The 26,305-nt window shown below is 40.9% G+C and overlaps 2 protein-coding genes across 3 annotated transcripts in view; both read left to right on the top strand.

Annotated features, from left to right (window-relative positions):
• Positions 1-11,790, top strand: part of LOC145451835 (DNA polymerase epsilon catalytic subunit A-like) — a 39,876-nt gene extending 28,086 nt beyond the window's left edge. The window contains exons 36-46 of one of the 2 annotated variants that reach the window (XM_080330062.1): positions 1,658-1,792; positions 1,855-1,987; positions 2,442-2,616; positions 2,867-3,040; positions 3,606-3,699; positions 4,098-4,316; positions 5,173-5,374; positions 7,639-7,801; positions 9,069-9,247; positions 10,541-10,710; positions 11,588-11,790. In XM_080330062.1, coding sequence (XP_080186188.1) covers positions 1,658-1,792; positions 1,855-1,987; positions 2,442-2,616; positions 2,867-3,040; positions 3,606-3,699; positions 4,098-4,316; positions 5,173-5,374; positions 7,639-7,801; positions 9,069-9,247; positions 10,541-10,710; positions 11,588-11,715 — 1,772 coding nt within the window. In that variant the 3' untranslated portion in view covers positions 11,716-11,790. Of the gene's footprint in view, positions 1-1,657; positions 1,793-1,854; positions 1,988-2,441; positions 2,617-2,866; positions 3,041-3,605; positions 3,700-4,097; positions 4,317-5,172; positions 5,375-5,766; positions 5,981-7,638; positions 7,802-9,068; positions 9,248-10,540; positions 10,711-11,587 lie in introns of those variants that run through there. The other variant, XM_080330063.1, reaches the window with a different exon arrangement.
• Positions 11,791-13,054: 1,264 nt separating this feature from the next.
• On the top strand, positions 13,055-24,892 carry LOC145452128 (transmembrane protein 39A-like). Its single transcript, XM_080330340.1, has 11 exons — positions 13,055-13,243; positions 14,923-15,130; positions 15,906-16,037; positions 16,096-16,250; positions 21,386-21,623; positions 23,166-23,282; positions 23,341-23,502; positions 23,563-23,600; positions 24,429-24,501; positions 24,557-24,696; positions 24,759-24,892. The coding sequence occupies exons 1-11, from the start codon at positions 13,191-13,193 to the stop codon at positions 24,835-24,837; spliced, it is 1,395 nt and encodes a 464-aa protein (XP_080186466.1). The 5' UTR covers positions 13,055-13,190; the 3' UTR covers positions 24,838-24,892.
• The last annotated feature ends 1,413 nt before the right edge of the window (positions 24,893-26,305 follow it).

Raw genomic sequence — 26,305 nt, forward strand, 5'->3', positions numbered from 1 at the left:
CCATCGGAATCGGTGCCAATAAGCAAAAAAAGAAAGAAAGAAAAGCCTAACAAACACGCTCAACAGCTGATTGTTACAGCTGTCGAATAGACTTAAATCGTTTGCACTGTAACAGTGCTTCCAAACTCAGGTCAGCTTAGTTTCTCATAAATTCATTTCTCGCCCAGTGAGTCTGGGAAATATCGGCTTCAACAGTAGCCGTTGAGGGAAAGAATGTTGCCAGTCATCCACAAAAGGTTTTCAGAGCTTCAAAATCTTTGGAGGGCCGAACCGGCTTCCATGCATCATGAAAAGAGATCACTTCGCCAGTGCCATCGATCTCATCGCGGAAAGAATTTTCATCCAGATCCTTTCCCAGGAGTTTCCGGTGTTGTCTCTCAACACATTCTATTTAGTAGCCCGACTATCATTTCTCCTTCAGTCTACCGATATATTTTCGGAGGACTTTTGTCACTTCAGGTGGCTTTAATATTACCAACTCGCATGGAAGAGTCCTGGGAAGGACGCAACAAGACTGTCTGGCAAAACGAGACTATGCAGCTCAGAAATAGACAGACAGTTTGTTGCGTCACAATGTTCAACTCGATCACAATGCAAAAATCGTGGTTGATTTTGGGGGTTCAGTTCCATGAGCAGAATATAACTTATATTTTAATAATCAGTACTGCGGCAGCTTCTCATTGATACCCGTTTTATCAAATTTAGCGCTCGACAAGCCGGTCAAAAATGGTCGTAAAATTGCCTTTTGACAAATGGAAAGTATGACGTAAACCAAATGCAGTCAGCCGTTCAATCTCGCTGTACCCACACCATTTAGGACACCATGCTTTCACCCCTAATGGGTGGGCTGGACCCAGATTAAGAAACCTGCCTTTCACAAACGCTCTTCTCGCTTGTAACGCGGTCCTGTTAACACAACACCATGAACGAAATACACTATTTGGCAGGCCGTGTTATTTTTGGCATATGCCAAAAATTGCTTATTTTTGGCATTTTCAAATTTTTATTTTTGGCAGTTTTGGCATCTGGCTCCTGAAATGCCAAAAATAACACGGCCTGGTTATGAGGTACTCTTCTATTGAGGAGATGAATCTGAAAATCTAAATATCGAGTAGATATTGCTTGACGCAATCAAAATCCAATAATTTTCCTGTAGTTACTGAATAGGCGTCATATCATTTCACAAGCTGTTTGTCCCTTGCACACACTACGCAAGATAAATTGATCTGTAATACATTATTAGCTATTGAACACTTATCTTGGCCAAGAATATGTAGCCTACATTAAAGTAACAGAAGATAACACAAAGAGGACACGTGATGAAAATCAAGTGGTATGTGTCTCTGAGCGGAACAGACGTGTCAAATTGTGGTCGGGTAATACTGACCGCTGACTAGCAAATCAATTCTGCGTAGTTAACGAGGCACTTTGCTCTAAAGATGGTTTGTTCTCAAATTGAAGTTGAAGGTGTGAAAAACATTGTGGTAGCAGTACCTTAAACTTATCTAGAGACCACATCATATTTAGAGCACGATGCCGCTTCAATGTAGTAGGAGGTATTCAGAAATGTCTTTGATTCGACAGTGCATGTGCCTCACAAGTTTTTGCCTTCAGTTTTTGGCACTGTCTTTGATTTGACGCGTGTACATTGTTACAGGCACGGACAACAGGAGCTTGGGATCGGTGGAAGTGAACACAAAGGGTGGATATCCGAGCGTCTGCATAGAGCTGCAAATATCAGCGCTGGCCGTGAACACAATCGTGAAATCACATCATGTCCATGACATTGATGGTGAAATTTAAAAAAAATATATTTTATAAAATTTTACTTTAACCGACTGAAATTTTCATCAGGGGCCGACGGCGCGGGAGTTACGTTCGACGCGGTCCAACAAGCTTCGTTGGCAGAGCTGATAACGGGACAGAATATGGTGGTGAACTCTCTCGCCAGCTACGACGACACTGTCCTGTGCTCTACCACGTTTCGGTGAGAGCGTGACTCGTTTTGCGGCTGAGAGGTTTTGTTATTTCAGCGGCATATCGAACAAATTACCCTGCAAAATTTGCCCTGGACATCAAAAGTGCAATAACTGTACCGGGCTCGACATTAAAACCTGAAATGGTCAGAGTAGTTAGTGTTTTTATTCAGTTAGAATTAACCCCGTGGATTTCTACTCCTATTACAAGTAGGAGCAAATTACTTCAGGTGGAAGTCGAAAATATATTCAGTAAAGTCAGTAAAAGCGAGATTAGACTGAAACAACGATTAAGTAATGCAGGTAGGCAAAATCTAATCCAGCATTCTGAAAAAGTGAAAGTACTATATTACATACCACCTCTGAATGATACATGGCCTCTATTCTCGAATTTTTTTCGGAGAAATTTTGGCAGCCCTCGAAGTTTTCGAAGTCGCGTCATTTTTTGTCTATTGTTTCCGCCAGGATTCTGAAAAGCATGGTGCAAAACTGGGTCAGAGACGTGTCCGTCAGCGGGCACCACCTCGCCGATTGTCAGCTGGTCCACTTTTACCGCTGGCTCGGAAACAGGTCGTCGCTGCTTTTCGACCCGGCGCTCCATAAAACCCTGCATAACATGATGAAGAAGTTATTCTTGCAGGTAAGCTGTCAGCGACATTTTTATTCCAAGTATTTATACTCGTTACAATGAGATCTGGGGGGCACGATTATTCGATAACTGTAATGTGAATCAAGTATCATTTGCATTGATGAAATTCGATTAGTGACAGAAGAAAACCAAAATTATAGTCCTCTTTCCATTATGAGTCAGAGTCGTAGTATCAACGAGAATTATAGTTTTGATAGTTTGACCTGCATACAATCTACGACTTTTGAAACACTTCTTCCAGTTGATCGCCGAATTCAAGAGGCTTGGATCAGGAATCGTTTATGCCGATTTCGGACGTTTGATCGTGTCAACGAAAAAGAAATCCATATCCGACGCCATTTCATATATCAGCTACATCGTGACTTCCATTACGACAAAGGATCTGTACCAGTCCATCGACTTCCAGATTGTCAGCGTACGTATTGCTGGTGTTTAGCGTCAGGCTTACAATGTTGGGTTAAGTAGGCTACTTTATACTGCCTTGATTTGATTGCTTATGGATGACTTCTATTTCGCGCCTTTTGTATCAATACTCTTTATTGGTATTCTTGTGGTCAATATTCTCTTGTACTTTCCTTTGCATGCATTTGCGCAAAGAAAATTATACATATTGCCTTGTGCTAATTAAAACTCTATCTCTGCAACGCCCCACACTGAGTAGGCCTAACATTGAATTCATTACTTTCCTATGCTATATATCAGGGCCTGCCAACCCGTGGCCCGCGAGAAGGTTTTGCGTGGCCCCCGAGGTAATTTTAGAAATTAGTAATATTATCAAAAATTGATTGCCCAGATTGTGAAGTTGCATGGCCAACCAAAAATTTGATTAGTCTGGCCGCAACACTGGGGATGTGACAACTAAAATATCAGTTTCGACGCATATGGGCCAGTAATATAATATAATATAATCGACCTGTCCTGTTGAAAATGATAACGAGGCTGATTAGCAATGATGTAACGAAATTTTAAACTATTATCAGGTTTGGGAATATCTCCTATGGTTGGACCACAACAATTTCGGCGGTATAAGAGGTAAAATGCCAGACGAAGATGAGGCGGACAGTTCCATCAACGGTAATATAACTATTCAATAAAACTTCACTTTTACACTGTTAATTAAGTCTTGAACTTACATCTACGTTGTATAAATTTTAGGCTTTTTCAACATTGAAATTACGCATATAATGTAATATTTCAGTTGTGGTCGAATGAACGATACTAACTTGATATTTTCAAATTTTTCCTGTGTTTCGGATATTGTAATATGTAATACTCTGGAGACCCACTATCTGCGTATTTCTCTTATTTTACTTTAAAAGTCTCAATTATTATTATCAATTTAAAATCTTCTACAGACATCCGATATCCATGCATTTCTCTCACTTTTCTCGCTATTATATATCGCGACTCATCATTTATGCCGGACACTCGAAAAGCCGATTACAATATTGTTCACGAATCACCGATTTTAGAGTCCACGCCAAGCCTTTCGGCACGCACCCCCAAAAAGCAAACGCCGCACGGTCTCCTCGATAAATCAATTCGATTCGATGAGAGCATTGTGAGCGAAAGCGTGAACGAGTCGGAATCGGACGAAGCCAAAGCGACCCCGGTGGAATTGAGCTTTGCGTTGTCCAGATACTTACCGCAAGACTACAGTATCAAGGACACGTTCGGCGTTGTGATAGGAGGTGAGATCGGTGTGATTCATTGTGGTTATTGCCGCTCATTTCTGCAATAAATTACTTCGTAGTATCGAATAGGCTTGTCCAAAGTTTCTACTTTGGGTACAAGTAGTGATTTCCAAGATGTTTCAAAATTGTAGCATTGGTCAAAAAATCGTCAAAATTGCTTACAAAGTCCAATTCTTTTTGCAACCTGCACTTCATTTGTATCGTGGATGTTTTGACCTGTCGGTGAACGTATCATTTGCGATTTTACAGCTTGTAGCCTACTTTATAGGCCTATCGTTGCAGACGACCCATTGTCTGCTTATTGTGAATCATAACCGGTAAAATGAAAGAAATAGGTTGACACGGCGTTATGCTCAACGTACCGCAATACCCTAACTGAAGCAAGACTGCGTGGGCATTGGTTCTTATAACAAGAAGCGCACGATGAAAAATTGTGAGGTAGACAACATTGTCGGAATACAGCAACACATGTGTCACCAGCAGTGTAGGCACAACTTCTGTGTTGCCAGCCAGCAACTGCTGCTGTTGAACGGTTTTTCTCCATTCTTGGCAAGCTACTTAGTAAGGACAGACACTTTCTACCCAAGAATGTAGGAAGGTACCTTTCGTTGTAGTACAACAAATTTTAATTATTTCTACCGTAATGCGTGATGTGACTACTGGAGTTCTTCGCATGCCCAGATTTCGTTAAAATAAAGTTCCTTCATGTAAAAATTTGGCGGTTTCGAAGGCAAAAAGTTTTTTCAGGCCAAACTACTTCATGTCTGAAGCCCAAAAACATACAAAGTGTCTACTTTTTAAGAAAAGATTGTGCAATCAACCACCTCACTTCATTTTTTTGAACCTATTTCAGGTTACATCGTGTCTATTCACGAACAGACGAAGAAAGAACGTCAAAAATACCTGCCCGGTCAAACCCCAATGGCACGACGCGGCGATACCCAGTCCCAAGAGGAGAACGATAAAAACGTGCCACACGACCCATCTGTTACGGAACACGTCGTAGCCAGCGCAAAGGCCATGGTATCGGGAGACATGTCTCAGAGATTGTTCAAGTAATTGGATTGGTGCTTTGTTTTCTATGGCACGCTTGTAGTATGTTCGACCGTCGTGGTGACGAGTAGAGTTGTAACCAAGTCACAAGGTTCCGATGCGCAAGTCGATTTTACTTTAACAGTCAAGACCTGAATCAAGTCGAGTCATTTTCAACTCGCTACTGAGTCAAGTCCGAGTCTCAGTCTGGGAGCAAGTCATAATGTTAAGACTCGAGAACGAGTCCAAGTCATAGTGTTCACTGTTCATTATTGGGTTCAAGTCAAGTTCAACACACTTTTTTGAATATCTTGGGTGATATCGAACGCCTAGCATTTATAATATTCGGTCATTTTTCTCACTCTTACATGTTTATACAAACAGATAAATGACAGTTTCTGGTCCTGTTTTTCAGGTAACTGTCCTGATACACGTGACTTGATGGACTCGTGCGCCATGACTCGAGTACAAATCAAGTCGATACATAAAGTGACTCGAGTCTCGATTCGTTGCAAGCCCGAGTCGGACAAACGCTCGCTTTTGTTATTTTCTTTATATTGCAAGCGAAGCAGTCACTTTAAGATTTAATATCCTTATTGTGGCCGCGAAAATAAATATTCAACTTCTGAGCACATTTCGTCACCTCGAGTCCGAGTATCAATTGTAATAATTCGAGTTGAGTATTGCAAGACCATTTTTCGAATGATGAAAATGTAATGTAAGCCTTCACTGCATAGTTTCAATACTTTGTTTCAACCGTTGATGCTTTGGTTGGCCTTTACTCACCGTTGGAAAAAATTTTGCATGAAGCTACGAATGATCATGGTACGACATTTCTGTCAAGTAATGATCGACCCTCAATGGTCACAAAGCGCTCTAAAATATTTTGTTTCCAAAAATTTTAAACAAAATTATGTTGGAAGACTTGTTGCTGGGATTACCAGAGAACCCGGACCTTGGAGAACCCGGCCTTACAAACTCGGCCCTCGGAGAACCCGGCCCTCGGAGAACCCGGACCTCGGAGAACCCGGCCCTCGACGAACTCGGCCCTCGGGAAATTTTGTATATCAAACACGCGTGGTCTACTTGTTGTGGTATTCATGGTGTTTTTCGACTACTCTGGACCGCGGTGAATGAGGCCCTCGAACAATTTTGAATTAAAAATGCATTAAATGTGAACCCGGCCCTCGGGAAATTTTGTATTCACCGGCAACCCTAATATCCTAACCCTAACCCTAATATCCCACCTCCGGCAACCCTGATATCCCACCTCCACCAACCCTAATATCCCCCCTCCCCCAACCCTAATATCCTACCTCAGGCAACCCTAATATCCTAACCCTAACATCCCACCTCCACCAACCCTAATATCCCACCTCCCCCAACCCTAGTATCCTACCCGAACCCAATGTCCCACTCCCCGAACCCTAATGTCTCCCTCCCCCCTACCCTACCCCACCTCAACCTACAGTTGCAATAACGAGCAGACCACGCGTGGTTGATATGTGAGCAATAACAATCGTTGGGATATATTTTTCATCTGAACAAGTCACACACAATATACAATGCGATAAGACCCAATGCGATGTCATGAACAGATACGAGGATGTCGAGCGTCGCACGTCCGCCCCTCACCAAGTCAATTCAACAATAAGCTGACCACGCAATAGTGATCACGTGATCTGATCACGCCGTGACTGCGTGACCTACGCATGCTCTGACCTCCTTACAAGACCGACAAATCAGTTGATAATAACATTATTAGTTTATTAATTCATATTAATACTTGTTAATACACTTAATTTCAAAATTTCCCGAGAGCGGAATTCACCGAGGGCCGAGTTCATCGAGGGCCGGGTTCTCCGAGGGCCGGGTTCTCCGGGGGCCGGGTTCTCCAAGGTCCGGGTTCTCCGGCAACCGTTGCTGGCATCAGTTTTGTGAAATAGCCTACTATAATACATATTTGAACGTTTCCGGTCAATATCACTGATATGATGCCATGATTGGTTGGACTCCAGTCGGGTCTGTTGAGTCGCGATTGAAATTTTGAGCACAAAGTATTACGGTATCCACAATCAAATCTCCTACATACTATTGAATAATATATTCATATTGAAATGAAGACGAATATTTTCGGCTGGTCTTGGTCAGCAACTAGTAGAGAATCAGCGGTAAATTAATGTGATCTCACATCTGTTCAACTGTTCAGCGATAACGGACTTTGTTTGGTTCTGCCGGTTATCCAAGCGATTCATTTCCGGTCTGGCTGACGGTGCGCTTTCTTCAGAATGGTGGAGAAAATGTCGACCCGCGTTTCGTCGGTTCCGGAAATCCGCCTTCGAATGTTTCCCGAGCTGCCCGGCAGCCGCGCGATTTTGAGGAACCCGACGTTGGAATTCGCGAAAGCCGTCTGTCACGTGCTGTCAGCCGACGGTCACATCGCCGAGCAGGTTGGTGTCGCTGATGCCATGTTTTTGAATGCATGAATCGCATGCAGCACCCCACTAAGTCCTTGTGTGTCAAAGGCGGATTCACAATTTTTTTTTCAAAGCAGTACTTTAGGTTCGAAGACGGTCGGTGGCAAATAGCGTTTTCTGTGTACTTTGATAGGTTTTGCATACTTGCACTTTTTTAGTTCAAACAGAAGAAGTTCCATCTAAATACAGTACATTGAGCCTAAACGATCTCTCTGCGCCGATTATTCGAAAATTTTATGCCGGTAACGTCATATTTGGTGACACTAATGTTAATGTAGAGCTTCTTGGAGGTACAGAACTTCAATATACAATTGAATAGTATATTCATATTGAAATGAACCCGAATATTTTCGGCTGACACTCGTCAGGGGTAATCGTCAGCATCTAGTGGAGAATTTGGAGAACATCGTATATCATTTGTGTGCCTTTGAGTCGACCCACCCAAACTCTGTCAACAAGAGGAGCTCGTGTACCACCTGAAAATAGTACATTGAACTCTCTCTCATTTGAAATTTCATGCTGACGACGTCATATTTTGTGATACAATTGTTGATAAACAATGTTCTTTCCAATTCTCTACTAGATGCTGACGATTACCCCTAATGAGTGTCACCGAAAATATTCGGGTTCATTTCAATATGAACATACTATTCGAATGTTAATGTATAATGGTCTTTTTAATTCTCTACTAGTTGCTGACGATTACCCCTGACGAGTGTCAGCCGAACATAATCGGGTTTATTTTAATATGAATATCCTGTCAGTTCCACTTTTGCTCGACAGTTTTTTCAGCAAAACCAGATGCTTTTTGCGCTTTGAAATCTGTGAAGTTCAAAGTAGTTTTGGGGTATGTTTGCACCGTCTTCACTGCGTTACTGAATTTGTTTTCGTAAATTGTACCTATCTATATTGTCGATAATCCATTTGAGTTAGTCACAAAGATACTCCATTGTGTACGATTGTGTAGATATAATGTTCTTCACAATTCTCTCCTAGTTGCTGACGATTACCCCTGATGAGCGTAAGCCAAAAATATTCAGGTTCATTTCAATATCAATATACTATTCAATTGTACCAACTACGGCCAGAACTAGGCAGACATACTCAAGTGTGCTCTCTCTCTCTCTCTGATTTTGAATCACTTTTAGGCTAATTTCGCCCGAGCCCATCGTACTGATGACAGTAATCGGGTTTTGAGCTTCTGCGTCGCAAACTCAAGATTTATTCGTCATCATTTCAGGTTCACAATTTGAAAAGGAACCTGCTCCGTCTCCTAGGCGTGGGGGAGTTCTCGGACGATGCAGAGTGGAAAGACCCTTCCGGGACGTTTGTCATTCCTAACGTGATTTGCGCGACTTGCAATCATTACCGGGACCTCGATCTCTGCCGGGAGTACAAGCAGAACGCGCAGCATAAAATGTAGGTTGTCGCGTTCTACCAATTATTGCTTGCTGTCGGAATTACTGAATGTTTCTGATGATTGTCGGCGGTTCGTTAACTTCCAGCTTTCTTGTCCGTTACATTGTGAATGCTTTGGTAAAACCGTCAATGTAGTCGCCGTTGGTCTTGGTACTCCGAGCAGATGATTACTACTCAATTACAGAAGTGTAAGTTCCTGTAGCTATTTCCAAGGTATGTCAAAAATACCTGGAATCAATGCGGAAAATGAAGGTACAAAAAGCACTCGAGTGAGTTATTTCAGAAAGTGGTTTTGGTCGAGGTGCCGGATAATTTTAGCAAGTAATCGATTGAATAGTATATTCATATTGAAATGAACCCGGATATTTTTGGCTGACACTCGTCGAGCGTTAAAATACCATTCAATTGTATATTGAAGTACTGCACATCCAACAAGCTCTTCAATGAATTGGATCTGGGTAATTTCGGATTTTTAAGATGCATCTTCTATGCAACTAATGTAAAATGACAATAATGTGGAGGGCTTCGGGGGTCGAAACCTCCTGCTTTTGAAGCGCAAGATCCCCTCCTTAAACGCGAAACCTGGCCCTTTTGTAATGACCGTTCTGACGCTAATATTCGGTTCAGTTTAGCTTGTTGAAAAACTACTTTCTACTTCGCAAAATCCAAAATGCTAAAAAACTCAAGTAGAAGTGGAAGTAGTCTAAACACATAGAGACTCAAGGAGTACAGGTTGGCAAAACGGAAAGAGTAAAAGTACTTCATTGCTGGCCATTTCCAGATATATTTGCTAGGGACTCAGGAGGACGTTGTATATGGTTGTCCTTGACGTTATTGCGTCATATAAACGGACTAATGATATACATGCACAGTTACACACGATCTGCGCGTATGCATACAGCATACCATTGATGTGCATATGCCGCTGGACAAGGAAGGTGCAGATATAGCCTTGTAAGGCTTTCTACCAAGTCTTGCACCACCCCTCTAGGCTATCCCGGTAATTCTGAGCGCCAAGCGGGGTAGTCATTGGTAACAGTGGTACTAATCAGGTCTTTGATCTGACCTGGCCGGGGATCAAATCCATGAATTACCGATCAAGAAGCTGGATGCTTCAACATTATGATATCTTATCTCAAATTGTAACAGGGGGCGAAAAAGAAACAGTCAACAGTCGTGCAAATCTCGTAAGCCGCAGTGTCAATTTTATGTTCCACGCCACGCAATAATCTTGATTGCAAATTACGATGGTGCTCGGCTAACTGATTTCGCCCTTTACTTTTTGTTCTACAGATTTTGGTGCTGCCAATCTTGCGGCGCGGACTACGACATTGCGTGGATCGAATCTCGCCTCCTCGAGACCTTACAATCGGAGTCGGTCGCTCACGTGCTGCAGGATCTCAGCTGCTTGAAATGCCACGAAGTCAAGCAAGGAAATCTCTCAAAATACTGCGAATGCGCAGGTTAGGAGGCTCCTGGCTTCGGTCAAATTAGTCATGAGTAACCAGAATAGGAAGCGGTCGGCATACGTTATCACTATATTACAGCTGCGAGACAATTGTTCGTGTCGCGATGAAGATTATGTTGCATTAATGATTGATTGTATTGCGAACTGGTGTCAAAACTGTAGTCTGTTGAATTTCAAATCGCAGATAAGGCCTGCATTTAGTTTAAAGATAGGGACACAGTGGCATACGACCCTAAACCAAACTCTTAAATCGGCTGAATGATCATCAGCTGGTGAGTAAAACGTAACAGTTTACTAAGAACGAAAGTAATTATTTTGTTAACAATATTGTGACCCATTCATGCAGGATTCAGTCAACAAGCCTTGCTTAGATTGTATTACTGCAATAATATTTATAGGGTTACCATACGCGTCTTTTAAGAGGATTTGTCCTCTTTTTTTTACATTTTTGAAAGTGTCCTCGGAGGACGCCTAAATATCCTCTTTTTTGAGAATTTGTCCTTTTTTTTTGATAATTTTGGTTAAATGTACATGGAAATTGGACTGAGCTAGGAAAACAGGTCCGACGTGCTTTTCGGGACTTGAGCCAGAGAAAGGACTTGTTTTTTTTTAGTCAACCAACGGAAAACCTGATAGAATTGGGTGTTTCGGGAGTTGATCCGGAAAGTTGACCTTTTATTTTTAATCAACCGACCACTAAGTCGGGAAAACTTTACCATTTTTCAGGATTTTCCTGCAGTATTGTAAGTATGAAAATTTTGAAAAAGTTTTCTCTTCAGATTACCAAAATGTGGTAACCCTACTATTTAGCATAAATTATACCGTGTGAGTAGCGTAATCGCCTGTCATTATATAAATATGATGTCTTTTAGGGGATTTCACGCTGACGCAAACGACTGCTTCTTTTTACGACATGGTCAACACGTTCAAAAGCATCTCGGAGAAAAGCGACATGAGATTGTTGTTGGAGAATGTGAATTGGTTCCTGAAATTTTCTTGAAATTGCGTGTTATAAATATTTGTGGATGTTCTCTACTGATATCTTGTTGTGAGTACACAACTTATGATTATGTAAGATTTTGTGATGCGGTTGTCACTAAGATTTTGTGGTATGATAGTTGGTGAGCAGCAGGCTTTCGTCGCCATATGGCTGTGGATTGCTGAGGTGATGAAATATATCTGGTCTGTTGAATAGGTTAGCGCAGTTTACGTAGCTGGTGAAAGTAGTCAATTACGCTGCGTACGGGGTGTTTTCAGACGAGTCTTTCTCAGTATTCAAGTAGCAATTGTGAAGTTCGTTACAATTCAAGTAGCTCTGAATGTTGGTTCCGAATGGGGCATGCTCAGGCCACTTTAAATTGTACTTTTGGGTCTCAAAAGTACATGGCCAAGCCATATAATTTAAAATTCTGGTTGAGTATAAAATAAGCTATTTTGCTAAATTGTACTTAAGTACAATTTAAAGACCCCTGGGCATGCTGCATGTCTCGGTCGCCTATAACTGCAACAACTTTCACAAGTTCACTCGCAGTGACTTCGAAATGACAATATGCTGTAGGTGTGAAAGTAGTTATTGTATTCCATAGCAGTGATTACTGTATGACTGAGCCTGTCCACCGTCCAGTTTCCATCACGGGTTTTAGCTGATGTAAATATTTAAGGAGAGTAGCGAACTTAAGAAAAATACAACGGCAAATGAATAAGGGAAAGAAGAATTGACTCAATCATCTGGTAAAATGATGGCTCCGCATTTGGATATCGAATCATATTCGGCGATATCGGTATCATATTCGATACCATAGTACATATAAAAGCGCCTGCAACCCGTGCGGCTGGAGATCGATTCCGCGTCGGAGGTTAATCTGGGCTCCTTTTCCCCAGAGAAAGACCCGATGGAAGAACGCACTAATAAGGAATGGAATGAGACGCGGAATAGAGTTTTACATCAAATGTTACCATTCTGTAGTGACACGGGACACTAGCTCGAGGTGGATACCAGTTTAAGAGGCCGTAACTGGTCGTTCGACATCCTCATATCTATTCATTACATCATATCGTGTCTTATCGCTTTGTACATTATGTGTGTCTTGATCAGATGGAAATCTAATAATCTGACGTTTATTGATAAACCAACCGGCATCAATGCGGCGCAAGCGCTCCAGAAGTATATAAAAATTCGTTAGCTGATTTCTGACAAGAACAATAATAACATTGTATAGTTGTAGTTGTAGCGTACGTACGGAAATGTGTCGTGTACTCGTGTCGCTTGACTTGGCTACAGGACTGTTTGTTGAAGACGGTATAGATTATATTGTGCAAGCAAATTTATAATTTTTGTATACTCTTGCAGCAGCATATAGCGTATCACATTTATGCATCTCCGCCTGAAGAATCACTTGAAACAAGAAGTACTGAACAAGTTTGTGAAACTTGAATGTTTATGTTTTCAACGAGTCTTGAAAGTCTGCCATTGTGATGGGAAAACGCGGACAGCCCATGAGACAACATCAGGGCGTATCGAGGACAAGGTACCGTTTGTACAATTTCATGAGAATCTGAAGTCTGAAGAGTGGTTTACATGATGTGGTTTTTGTGGGCCCTGTGGATATAAAGCTGCATCAGCTGTATCACCCTGTGGATATAAAGCTGTATGAGCTGTATCACCCTGTGGATATAAAGCTGTATCACCCTGTGGATATAAAGCTGTATCAGCTGTATCACCCTGTGGATATAAAGCTGTATCAGCTGTATCACCCTGTGGATATAAAGCTGTATCAGCTCTATCACCCCGTGGATATAAAGCTGTATCAGCTGTATCACCCTGTGGATATAAAGCTGTATGAGCTGTATCACCCTCCGACCCTGTGGATATAAAGCTGTATCAGCTGTATCACCCTGTGGATATAAAGCTGTATCAGCTGTATCACCCTGTGGATATAAAGCTGTATCAGCTGTATCGCCCCGTGGATATAAAGCTGTATCAGCTGTATCACCCTGTGGATATAAAGCTGTATCAGCTGTATCACCCTGTGGATATAAAGCTGTATCAGCTGTATCACCCTGTGGATATAAAGCTGTATCAGCTGTATGCCTGTATCACCCTGTGGATATAAAGCTGTATCACCCTGTCGATATAAAGCTGTATCAGCTGTATCACCCTGTAGATATAAAGCTATATCAGCTATCAGCTGTAACACAGCTCTATCAGCTGTATCACTCTACCTGTATGGAATCGATGTCTTGTGTTCAAACAATTCTTGATTTTTTTAATATTATTTTTTTTATTACTTTGAGAATCATCGCTGCTCCCATATTATATAAGACAAACCGTACCGAGATTCACCCAGGTATCACTCTGCAATAAATATCAGGTCTATACTATGTCTGGGATGCGCGAAATAGTCTAGTACTCTAGTAGGCTAGGTCACACATTTCGTGAGTCAGCTCTTCTCTCCTAAACGCGCGAAGAAAGAGAAACCTTGAATCTTGGGCTCCTATAGGCTGATGAACAGTCCCACATCACGTTGTTCGCTTTTGCCGCAAAATTATTGTTGTGCTGTTCAGTGAGAGTGAGCCAGCGTGAAGCGCGAAAATTTTCGATAATTCACGATAAAATCGGTCTATAAGATCGGGATACAGCTGATACAGCTTTGTATCCACTGGGTGATACAGCTGATACAGCTGGTACAGCTGATACAGCTTAATATCCACGGGGCCGATTTTGTATGGCACATTTAGGGATTTCTCGAAAATTGTATCACAAGCTCATGATATTGTTATTAGGTAGGCGGGTAAGCCTACATATTATGAATCAGATTAAGATTACTGGACATAAAAGCTCATAACCAATATAGCTTGAATATCGATCATAACGATTTCATTTCATTCAACCGCATGTAGAACGTCTACTAAACATATCCCCTTATTCCAAAGTAAATATGGTGGGCTATTTTGTAAACTATCGTCCCAGTACCAGGATTTCCTATCACAGCCAAGTTAGTGCCTCTGAGTCCATTTGTATTGAATTTTTGAAATTTAAATCTGTGTTTGAGTGGGAACTAAATGTCACAAGCCGCAATCAGTTTGAGGAAATTCTGCTTTCAAGTCAGTCATCAGCTTGATCCATGGGATCTTACCAATACTGAATTTTATATATACTTTTGTGTTGAATAGCCCATGCTATGTCTGTTTTTTCAACTTTCCTCAGATTACTGCGTCATCGTCACCCGCCTCCTGTACTGCAAGTCGACAACGCTGATGCAAAACCAATTGACGACACAGTAGTGTCGGTAATTCCGTCTCATTGCGAACCTCTGCTCCCGGAATTGAATTGCCTGGGAAATATCGGATTCGAATTTCTCTTCTGCTTGTACCTTCACACTGCCTTGTTTTGCCAGTATATATATCTCTATAAGGTATGCGTTGAAAGATTTAAAGCTTTACTGTCCGGTATTATTTGGTGCGGGCACTTGACTAGGTGTGACATACCCAACACATGATTATGATGACTTTGTCCCTGGAGCATGCCTTACGTCCGTGTTTGCCACGTGGTCATCATAATTCAATCTCACTTTTGTGGTTTTGACTCCGAGTCAAGTCAAGTCATTTTGAATTCACCACCGAGTGAAGTCCAAGTCGGCTAGTAGAGGGTCGAGTCCAAGTCATTATGTTCATTGTTCACTATACAGTTTTCAGTTCAATCCGCTCCAACCGCCTATTTTAAACTCCGCTTGAGTGATATAGAATGGCTCGCATTCATAATATAGAAATTTCATCAGTCTTAACAGTTCCTGGCCCTATCTTCCAAGTATCAGGACTGATAGACGAAATGCCAATACCATGGTAACGCTTCTATTCTTCGAAGTTACAATGAAATATCTGTCTTGGCCGTCCTAGTCTTGAGTCATATGACTCGAATACAAGTCGAGTCACCCAAAAATCGCGACTCTAGTCATTACAACCCTTGTCATCGGAGTATTCCGAAACCTGGGAGTGAATATACTAATGCACCAAATATAATAAATTAAGAAAGTTCAAAATTATCAGATAATGAAAGGTGCAAGTAACGGCAATCTACTTGATTACTCAAGACCTACTCCGTTTCTGGTAAACTGCGTGTAATTGTCATGTAATCAATTATTATTATCTCTGGAGACAAATTTATATAAATCCCTCAACCATTTTTTCCAGACTGTATGGTGGTATCCCATCAGCCTGCCGCCGAGCAACACGTCGTTGAATTTCCATCAGATCGACAGGACCGTGACGTTTTTCCTCTCGGCGTTCATGTTTCGAAGATTAATTTGGACTCTTCTGTGGGACGTACGCCTCGTCCTGACTTGAAATCGTGAGGCGTCGCATGTCACGATTCCCTTTGCAGTTTTTCAGGCCGGACGCTAAAAATTCTACCGGCATCATGGCGTGGCTGTTCTGTTCGTGCGTCATCGGCCTGGTGTGGGTTTGCTCTATCTTTACTCCGATTCTTCGACTCTTTCCGACGACGTCGTGGCTGAATATGACAGTGTTATGTTATCCGTGAGTAAAGATTTTCTGACGTTGTGCGTTGTCAGATCGAAAGCGAATGGTGCCATGCCACAGTGTTGGGATGACCCGAGTCAACTTTTTCGTATGACTTGACTTGATTCGAGTCACCTTGCCAAAATGACTTGACTTGACTCGAGTCACCTTGCCAAAATGACTTGACTTGACTCAGCGTACCAGTAATGTGGATTGACTAGTGACTCGGAGCAAAATTTACGAATCAATTACAGGTCATCAACTGGTCGGTGTCGGCAATAAATCGCTGTATCTTGTGACGGATTGTTCTTGATACTGCCCATTTCTATGTCACCAATGAATTGACCGCAAACCAAATGGTCATAGGCATAGCTTACAGCTTACTAGTAGTATATTAACACAATAGCAATGTATCTCTGTTCCATAGACTATTCAGTGCTGACATTGCGCAGTGCTCATCTTTACCAACCATATTGTATGATTTAAATCGAGCGCAGATGGTTAATGGCCAATTGGCCATACTTTTACTCGCCTATTATATTAACAGTTCTACGTATGCGTGAGCGATACAGTGCTTTTTTGAATGTATATTCAACTTTATATTCCTTATTTGATTCAGAATAAATGGGAAATCAATCTGCGTTTCGAACAGCTAGCAAAATGTAATGACTTGAAATCATCCCTCATGCTTCGAAAATTCAATTTGACTTGAATTGTGACTTGACTCGTGACTTGACTTGACTCGAGTCAAAATGTGCAATGACTTAAAATGATCTGTGACTCGAAGGTAGTTACTTGATCCCAACACTGCCCTGTCATGGCAACGGTTTATCTGTGATATCGTGATCAACCTACGGCTCTGTTAAAATGTTCAATGAAATTGGTTCGGTCAAAATAATACCAAATAATCTGTAATGTGACGTAGAGTTGGCATTACATTCTTTGTGGTCGCATAAAATGTAGCCTACATATTCGAGCTCCACATCATCCATGCCGCTGTAATATCATAATGAGTAATAGTAGATTCAGAATCGAATCACTCAGGTATTCGGTTTTGCCCAGCCCTAAAAACTAATCCAACAATATTTACTTTTTTCACTTACGTGGAAATCGCTACCTCTGCTTATACTTGAATAGAGATTATGAGAGTACCAACCAATAATAAGAGCTGTTGTTGGTTATTTCTATTTTAGCGCTGTTAAATATGTGTGGTGCACTTTATTCTTATTATTTTTCCGATTTTCTATTCAGCTCCGAGCCTAAATAACCATTAGTATGGTGTCGCTGATGTTACGGTTAATGCAGTTATTTTATTTTCATTTATATAAATATGTGATATCGCTGTAATAAATCTTTCTCCCCGTTTCTCTCTCCGGCCTGAGTATGAGATTGCCTGATTTCCATTATTTAAATCCTTTTTCTCATATGTTCTTAATTAAATTTGACCCTGCATTGAAATAGCCAAATCTTCAAATCAATATCTGAACCCAAACGTCCTCTGTCATTCACAGATGTTCGTGAATTTACCCTAAGTCTTGTTAGACATCACATGGAGTTCAATGATAACAGCTTCCGGCCGTTCACAATTTGGTTATTGGTCCATTAAGGCCAGGTAAAAGTAGCAATTTCGAAGACAAAATGACTTAGAGTTGAAGTAACAAAAGAGAAAATTACTTGGGTCAGTATTTGGTAAAGTAGATTCGGTCGAGGGGTCACATCCTTTAACTAATTCAGTGGTGGCTGCTTTTGGAAGCGCATGATTGTCTTTACCACCAACGTAATTTAATTAATGACATTACACCAGACACCAGTGTTCGGATGACTCGAGTCATGACTTGACTCGAATCAGACTTGAGTCGCCTTTTTCGTGTGACTTCACTTTACTCGAGTCACTTTGGAAAAATGACTCGACTTGACTTGATTAGACGATTCAGAAATGTAGATTGACTCGTGACTCGAAGCAAAATTGACGAGTCAATTTCAAGTCATCAAGTAATCGACGTTGACTAAATCACTGTGTCTTGTATAAGTTCGGATTGCTAACCAATCACTCGATGATTGTGCGTTTTGCCGAGCCTCCGTTGTTATATCACAGATAAATTGATCACAAACGCAGTGATCAGATCTTACAGCTTTCGTTGTCGTAAACTTGCTCACCTTAACAAACCGTATTGTATGATTCAAATCGAACGAATATCGTTCATACGTTTTTGATTGTATATCATGTATATGTAGGTGGGTAGGATATTGCACCTTATCATTTTTTGAATTTCGTGTGGTTTAGTATGTAATACTGTATTTTGGCTGATATAATGTCAACATGCAAATATTTTTTAAATCCGTCTCCACACCCTCTCAGATTTTTCTCTAAATTTTACAACCAAAGCATCTAGTTCTGAGTACAACGAAATTTATTTCGGACAATTTCGTTGAACGGCTCTCGAGTTATTGCAGTTTGAAAAATGATGATTTTGTGGTTACTCAACCATGAAATTTGGCAATTCAAAACCTGTGTATGATTGTAACTGATATAGCTCAGAGGTTACGTAGAGTAAAGGTTTGAATGTTATTTAGCAATAATTGTTGGTACATGTTCTTCACTTTCCATGAATTTCCCCGCTCCACAGTATTGGGTCAAGGTTCAAAACGCGATTTCAAAATTGGCATATGTTAAAATCAGTGATGCATAACGATATTTTTCCACTAATCTGGTGCAATTCTATTTAAACCAAAATTCACATGCAAGGTGTTAAATGAAAACTGTTTCCAACTAGAATGCACGAAACTTAGTTTTATAGATATTTGACAGCAACATGGTTAAAAATATAATATAGTGCATAATGCAGAATAGGTCATTTTTTAATTAATTTAAATTAATTTAATTCAGTGAATATCTGATTTTGCCATTATTATACTTCTCATATGATAATGTGTTTCAGTAGTTAATAATTGCCATGTTCAGAAAGTACTTTAATTTTTTGCATGTGCATTATGCTTGCAATTGCAAGGGTGCTTCTGGGTTTACTGACTATCAGTAATTCGAGTCAACATACAAATAATATTTCAATTCGTCTTCACACCCTCTCGATTTCTCTGCAATATCATGTACAACTAAAGTAGCCTACCCAATTCTGAGTAGAATAGAATTTAATTACTATAACTTTTATTGATCGGTTCTTGAGCAATTGCAGTTTGAAGAATTAGGATTTCGTGCTTACTCAACCATGAAGTTTGATGAGTGGAAACCTGTGTATGATTATACCTGCTAAAATCATCACTTATGCGGGCTGCAGGTTGTAATGCTGGTAAGCCCTACTGGAATCTCGGTACGTTTTTCCTAATATAACAAGTGAGCAGCAATGATTCCCCAAGTTAAAGTAATTTATTAAATAATAATAAAAAAATAAAAAATAAATTGAAAAAATAAAAATATAACATAGTGTGAACACAGGACAACGATTCCATACAGGCTGGTAAGCAATAATTGGTGGTACATGTTCTTCATTGACTAGGCATTCCCCTCCGCATTATAGAATTAAGGTTCAAATCTTGATTTGAAAATAGACATACCAGTACATGTATATTAAAATCAGTGATGTGTAACGATATTTCTAAACTCTCATGGTACGACTCTATCTAACTCAATATTCATAAGTAAGGTGTCATATGAAAGCTGTTACCAATTAGAATACATCAGAATTGGTTATGATTTGAATATAAGACAGGAACACAGTTGAAAATATAATTTGACACTATATGCAGAACAGGTCATGCGCTAGTTAGAACGCATCTTTCCAATGAAGTTTTAGACAAGTGGCAGTCAAATATCACATACAATCCCAATTCAGCAACGTTCTACTCTTTCCAAGCTTCCATTTGACACCTTCCCCGAAAAAAATCGGTTTAAATAGAATTACGCTAGGCAGAGTTGCATATTTGTTACGCATGGCTGACTTTGAAAACATGATGACTTTGAATTGACATTTGACTTCTAACCCCCAGTAGTAAAGTTAAAAAGTTAGGTGTATCACAATAAGCATATACCAAAATATCTTACTACAGAAATTTAAGTCTGCCTGGCGGCAATTCGATGACTATAATGTCAATTGCAATTAGACACAGGTTCCAAGCTGTATAGCGTCACGGCCGATTGAGCGCAAAATGTCATTTTTCAAATTGCAATAACTCTGCAGCGAATCGTCCGATTTTCTTGAAACAAAGTTCGGTATGCTCCAAATTTGATACCTGATCGATGGGAAAATTTTCAATAAGATCTGAAGTGTGGTGGAGACGGGCGTTTGCATGTTGAGAGGGAATTACTCATTATAGACTGAGGCTATACCGCTGTACTTGCGTAGTTTATCAGTTCTACTTATGCGTGAGCGATACAATGCCTTTTTCCGTGTATAATAATCTCTTTATTCGTTCCTCGATTAAGAATAAACGGGGACTCCAACTGTAGTTAAAACATTTAGCGAAATGCAGTGACTTTAAATCATGTCTCGTACTTTGAAACTTGACTTGACTCGTGACTTGAATTGATTCGAGTCACCTATGAAAATCGGGTGACTTGACTTGAGTCAAAATGACTCGAGATGACTTGTGACTCGATGGTAGTGACTTGATAGAATAGATTCGGTTACCGTGATGCAGGAGCTTCACTTTCACTCGTTTGAGTGATGTAAACTTGTCCCAAAACTACTTTATACTTTTCACCATCAAAATTGTAATGTTAAGTAGTTTTAACGGTACCAGAAAAACTATTCAAGTTGAAGTATTCTAAAGCATCATCACTTTTTCGTCATTTGGCAGAACCTATTCGAGAATCTGAAAAAGTAGAAGCGCTCTGCCTGATCGCTACGCGGTGCGAGTTGTCGAAAAAATGGGTTGAAATCTGGGACTCGGTCTTCCGTGCCGAACACAACCCGTTCTATTATGCTATGGAATAATATATTCGGATTTATTGCAATGAATATATTACTGAATTGTACACTGAAGCTCTGTACCTCCAAGAAGATGAGCAATCTGCTCTCGAAGAATAACTACTATACATTTCCGTAAAACACATGATAGATCATCTTGTGCACAAATCTTCCACGGCAGTTAGGTCACGCATCAAGATCACACGGTTATCGGGAATCTACCTTTTTTAGGATACTACTCTGGTTTCCGATCACCGCTTTGTCGGGCGACTCGTGCCTGAGCCTGATAGCGTCGTGGATGGGCACGATGGACTCGCCCAGGGCAGCGGGCACAGAGACTGCGGAAGCGATATTTTCGAGGCATCAACTGGCATACGACACCAACCTCACGCGGTTGGCACACGCAATCGCGTCGGGCAATCGCAAGAGCAGCGAGAATCCGCCGGAGAAAAGCGAAGAGACTTTCAAGGCGTGTATCGTGATTGCTTCTACGATAACGGCAGGAGTATTGATTACATCGCGTAGGGTCTATCCGAGCGTTGCTTGGATACCAAAAGCGCAAAATCCTCTGGGATTGTATGCCTGTAGTCTTGGGGAAATGAAAGCATATTCAAAACCTAAAGCTGCTACACAAAAACAGAACCTACCTCAGCATTATACCGCGATGTGAATCAAACACAACATTATAATCCAAATTATACTGGAAAAACTAGAATGCGCACAAATGAAGTGGGAAGGTACGCAGGTACACTGGCACATCGGACGTTGGAAGGTATAGAGCTAGAGATATAGAATTTACGACGGTGATTTAAACCTAGAATCAATCACAAGCGTCTCTTCCGCGAAGTAGATAATGATTATTGGCGCTTAATATAAACACACTAATTCTGTACAGTGGCTAACAAGTCCTTTGAAATATTGGATTGAAACCCCGGGAACGGGGTTTTTGAATTCTGAAGTAGGTTCTGATTTAGTGTACTGTCTTAAGGGTTTGAATACACTCTGGTTTCACAAACAGTGTAGACTAGGCGTGCGCGACGTGTTAGGTTATGCTTCCTGGGGGCTGCAAGGTCGACCGACTCATTCGCGGAGTAATCATAGTTTTTACTGGAATAGAATTATGAGTAACGTCGTAAATGTGTACTTGAGTACAAATAGAAGAAATGATTTCTAAGACGTGTCAAAGTATTCGGGAGCAGAGGTGCAAAATGACTGATGACACTATAAATTCGTCGCAGTGGAATCAAAGTGACTTATGTCCATTTTACAAATTTTGAGAAAATTGACTTTACGTAAAGTTTTCATCTTCTTTCAGTCATATATTGGCCATAATTAACTTTGAATTAATGAATCAGACATAACCATGGCCAAGACATGACCGAAAAAAATTGAAAATTTCCCAAAAACTTGATTATTTTCAAGTTTTAAGAATGGACCTTCAAAATTTGAAAACTGGACATAAGTTACTTTGATTCCACTGCGACGAAATAGATGTAAATCTTGAAAAAGAATCGAGTTTCTGTGGTACAGGAGCTATTTTGCCCAGTTTGCACCGTTGTACAAACATGCCTCAAAGCTAGCTTGTTCCTTACAAAGTCAAAAGTCTAACAGACATGTAGTTTGCCTAAAAGAATCTTGAATGAAAGTAGTCTGAAAACAAGCACTTGAGTAGTAGTGCAAGTACCGTACCTACTCGAGTACACATGAAAAGTAGAAGTAATTCGTTTCTGACCACCTCGACTCATTCAGGATTGGCAACAATGATTGCAAGACTTGTCAATATAATTCGACTGCATGTGCAAATCGTGAATACCTGGGCGAATTTGGACAGTTGGTTAATCCGCGGCTATAAGCTGAAGAGACTGCGACTCCAGTCTCGACTGTAACACGTTTTGGAGTGTCGGAGTAATCCTCTCATGCTGTTATGGCATTTTTTTAAATGCTCGAAGAAAGACGAATACAGGGAAGAGAATGGAATGATGGCTTTCAACACGTTGTCTTATACGCGCAGATGTACCGCGAAATGAAGCTTTTGTGTCAAGACTTCAACTCGCGTCTATCCGAAATCCTTTTCTGCTCGATGGTGTGCGCCTTCTACGTCGGATTAGTACCGATGTTTTTCATGAAGGTGCCGGCAATTTCGAGTCGCCGCCTGCGCCGAAGCCTAATCCGAATTTGCTTTCCAGTCTCACCAATACTACGATATGAATTGGTCGCTGTTACACTCGGTGCTGGTGCTGATTAATACCTTCGGGCTTCTTACGTCGCATTTATTCGAGCCGCAGTACGTTCATTTTATGCATAAGTGCGTCGCTTGGCACGAGCACCTGAAGTTGCACGAGGCGCGGGTACGGCTGTGAATTGGGCTGTCCTGGGATTGTGTTTACTGAGCTGCGATTTCTGTTTAGGATGCTTGTGACGAAAAAAGCGAGGCTTCGTCCAACACGTATGTTGCTTGATACTATACCAGGGGCAGTGATTTCGGCACATAGCCAGCGGTGTTCGTTAGGGATGTTCAATTTTTCAAATTGTACTGGCTACTTGATGAAATTGTTAGGTTACCTAAAAAAACAACGCACATCAATTTTAGTGCAATTCCAACCTACAGAGGCATTGCTCTAAAAAAAAAAGATTTATTTCATAAAAATAATGTAAAGAATTTTACTAGCTGATCCGTGGAATTGTTAGGTTGTCTGAAAGTAAAAACGATGCACAACAAATTTGACTCGATTCGAACCAGTAGAAACGAAGTTATTGTCGTTTAAAATTCGAAATCATAGTATTCGCGGTGGGTAGATCTATAACAAATAATTGAAGAATTTGCCACTGTAAACACTATATTTTCCAAATCCAAAATTTTGTACTCCAACAATATTTATATCGAAGGTTTCGGTCAGCATAAGGGCTGTTCTTTTCGGCCTAGCTTTTCTCACTGCCGATCGTTCTGGCACACTTCTCGGAGTCGCATGTTGCCCATTTCTATAAATATCATGCGTATTTTTTCTTGGGAGAAGAGGATCCAATAATCAAGATTTTTAGCAACATTCAATTTTGAAAAAGTTGCATACATTTTCAAAAAAATACTCCATAATTTATGTTCATTCACGAAATAATGTTGGGCCCCCAATTATGGGGTTTGGGGCGCGGCAGTTACGGGACTGCATACACACGATCTGTGCATATGCATACCATGAGTGCACCTCTGCTTATACTCGTCTACGAACGCTGACTGCTTCAGTTCGACCGCCGACAAATAATGGAGCTTCTCACTTAGGCCAGCCGCTTCGGACAGCAGCGCGGGAGAGAAAGAGCGATTGGAAGACGACGCGTCTACCAGCCGGTTATGTGTACGTGCCGATAGCCTCCCGCGTTTTCATCTTTATCGAGCACTTCTGTTTTCAGTGGGTATTCCGGACCCTTCCCAGACTGATCGATATCTTGCTTGCGTGTCACGTTCTAACCGTAGCTCTGCAGTTGTACTTGCTCGTGACCGCGTCCAAATGGGATCGACTGATCTCGCTTGCTCTTATGCAGTTTTTTAGGTGAGGCGTACCGGTATAGCGCCGGGCGTGCGCGGGTGGTTAACCTTGCGTTTTCGTTGCAGTTATTACGTGCTGTTCCGGGCGACTCGGGATCGCATCGTTATGCACAAGTCGCAGAAACTACACGCGCAGATCTCATAGGCAATTTGGATTAGCGTGGTTGTTGATCATGTTTGAATATACGCGCTACAACTCATTTGTTTTTGTGCGATTTGGAGCGTTGTTGTTGCAGTCTTGACAGTAATGGTTTCGATTTTGTAAGGCATTGTTTACGCATTACGCTGGTTAGGTGGCGATGAGGAGCCTGAAACCTGCCACTGATATATATGAATTTGGGTATCGGGATTGCAAGTGCATGAGAAGCATGGTTATAATTTCGGTCTTTGGTTGGTTCAGCGGTTCTTATTGTAGGTTATTGTGTGGAGGTATGAGCAGTGGTGATTTGGTCAGAAGCGAGGTACTAATTTTTTGGAGTACTCGGGTAGATTTTGTTTGCTTGCAGCACTTCGGCTTCTAGGTGTCAGCTTTTAAGGAAAATATAGGCCTGTATATAGCCTACTTGAGAATGCCTACCTTTGACTGCCTCTGGGTACGAGAGGGCTGATTGTTTGGCAAAGTTATATTATGGAGTGAGGTTCTCTGACTCAATTAACGTACATTTTCAACTACGTGGTTTTGTTTTTCCCCGTTCACTTATTTTGCTTGCGACCCAAAACTTCAGGAAAGTTTTTCTGACTCCACAGTTGAAGTTCACTTGTTCACGTCGTAGTCTAAAACATGGAAGAAGGCCTACAACACGCGCTCGCCACCGTCCAATTACTCTGATTTGAGAAGTAGCCTACTGAGTGTAACGCAAAATTCTATGACTTCGTCATCTCGGAATCCAAAGCTCTTAAGTAGGCTACAACTAGTGCTGCATTTAAAACAAACGGTGTTTCAAACAAATGCCTTTTTTTTTAAATGTATGTTTTTCTAAGTTGTAAAATTATGCCATAATTGTGTGTAAATACTTTCCAGAAAACATGTTATATGAGCCGATATAGCCGACGTATATCGATATGGGACGGTTGGAACCCTCAAAATAGTCGGTTTAACAGCAATAGTAGCCTATTCGTCATGGGAGCTATATTTCAATTGTCAATGTCAATCCACTATGATGTCCCAATTGAATATTCGTGACATCATGGCTTAAAAACATGTTTTAAACAAACAACCCTACAGTCCTGTTATGTTCTCTTGTATTAGTTTTCGTTCGTTCAGTGTGTAACCATTCACGTACGTGTTCTATGCCAAGATGGGTGTTTGATTTTCGACACCTTCCCATCTTTTCATTATATCGCATTATCGCAATATTTTGTTTCTTCTGAATCGATAAAATATCAATAAATGACTCACTTTATTATCAGAGGTGGTCAGTAACGAAGTACTTCTACTTTTTTGAAGCACTCAAGTAGTGTTCCTCTACTTTGGTACTTACTCAAAAAGATCTAATTTCCCGCCACTTCTACTTCGTAATATTTTGTGATCTACTTACTATCTACTTACTTGCTTTTAGCTATTTTCAGTTCGTCAGGTACAAGTAGTTTAATCCTCCAATCAGAAAGATAGG

The sequence above is a fragment of the Botryllus schlosseri genome, chromosome 12 (genome assembly GCF_051294905.1).
Source record: "Botryllus schlosseri isolate E-star chromosome 12, Bs_hap1, whole genome shotgun sequence".
Lineage (NCBI taxonomy): Eukaryota > Metazoa > Chordata > Ascidiacea > Stolidobranchia > Styelidae > Botryllus > Botryllus schlosseri.

What these genes read in the sequence shown, in the direction of transcription:
- LOC145452128 (XM_080330340.1), top strand. Translation starts at nt 13,191, where the DNA reads ATGGGAAAACGCGGACAGCCCATGAGACAACATCAGGGCGTATCGAGG. An exon ending in TTTGGACTCTTCTGTGGGAC is followed by an intron (nt 16,038 to 16,095) that starts GTACGCCTCGTC and finishes TTCCCTTTGCAG; the next exon opens with TTTTTCAGGCCGGACGCTAA. An exon ending in GCTCTTATGCAGTTTTTTAG is followed by an intron (nt 24,697 to 24,758) that starts GTGAGGCGTACC and finishes TTTTCGTTGCAG; the next exon opens with TTATTACGTGCTGTTCCGGG.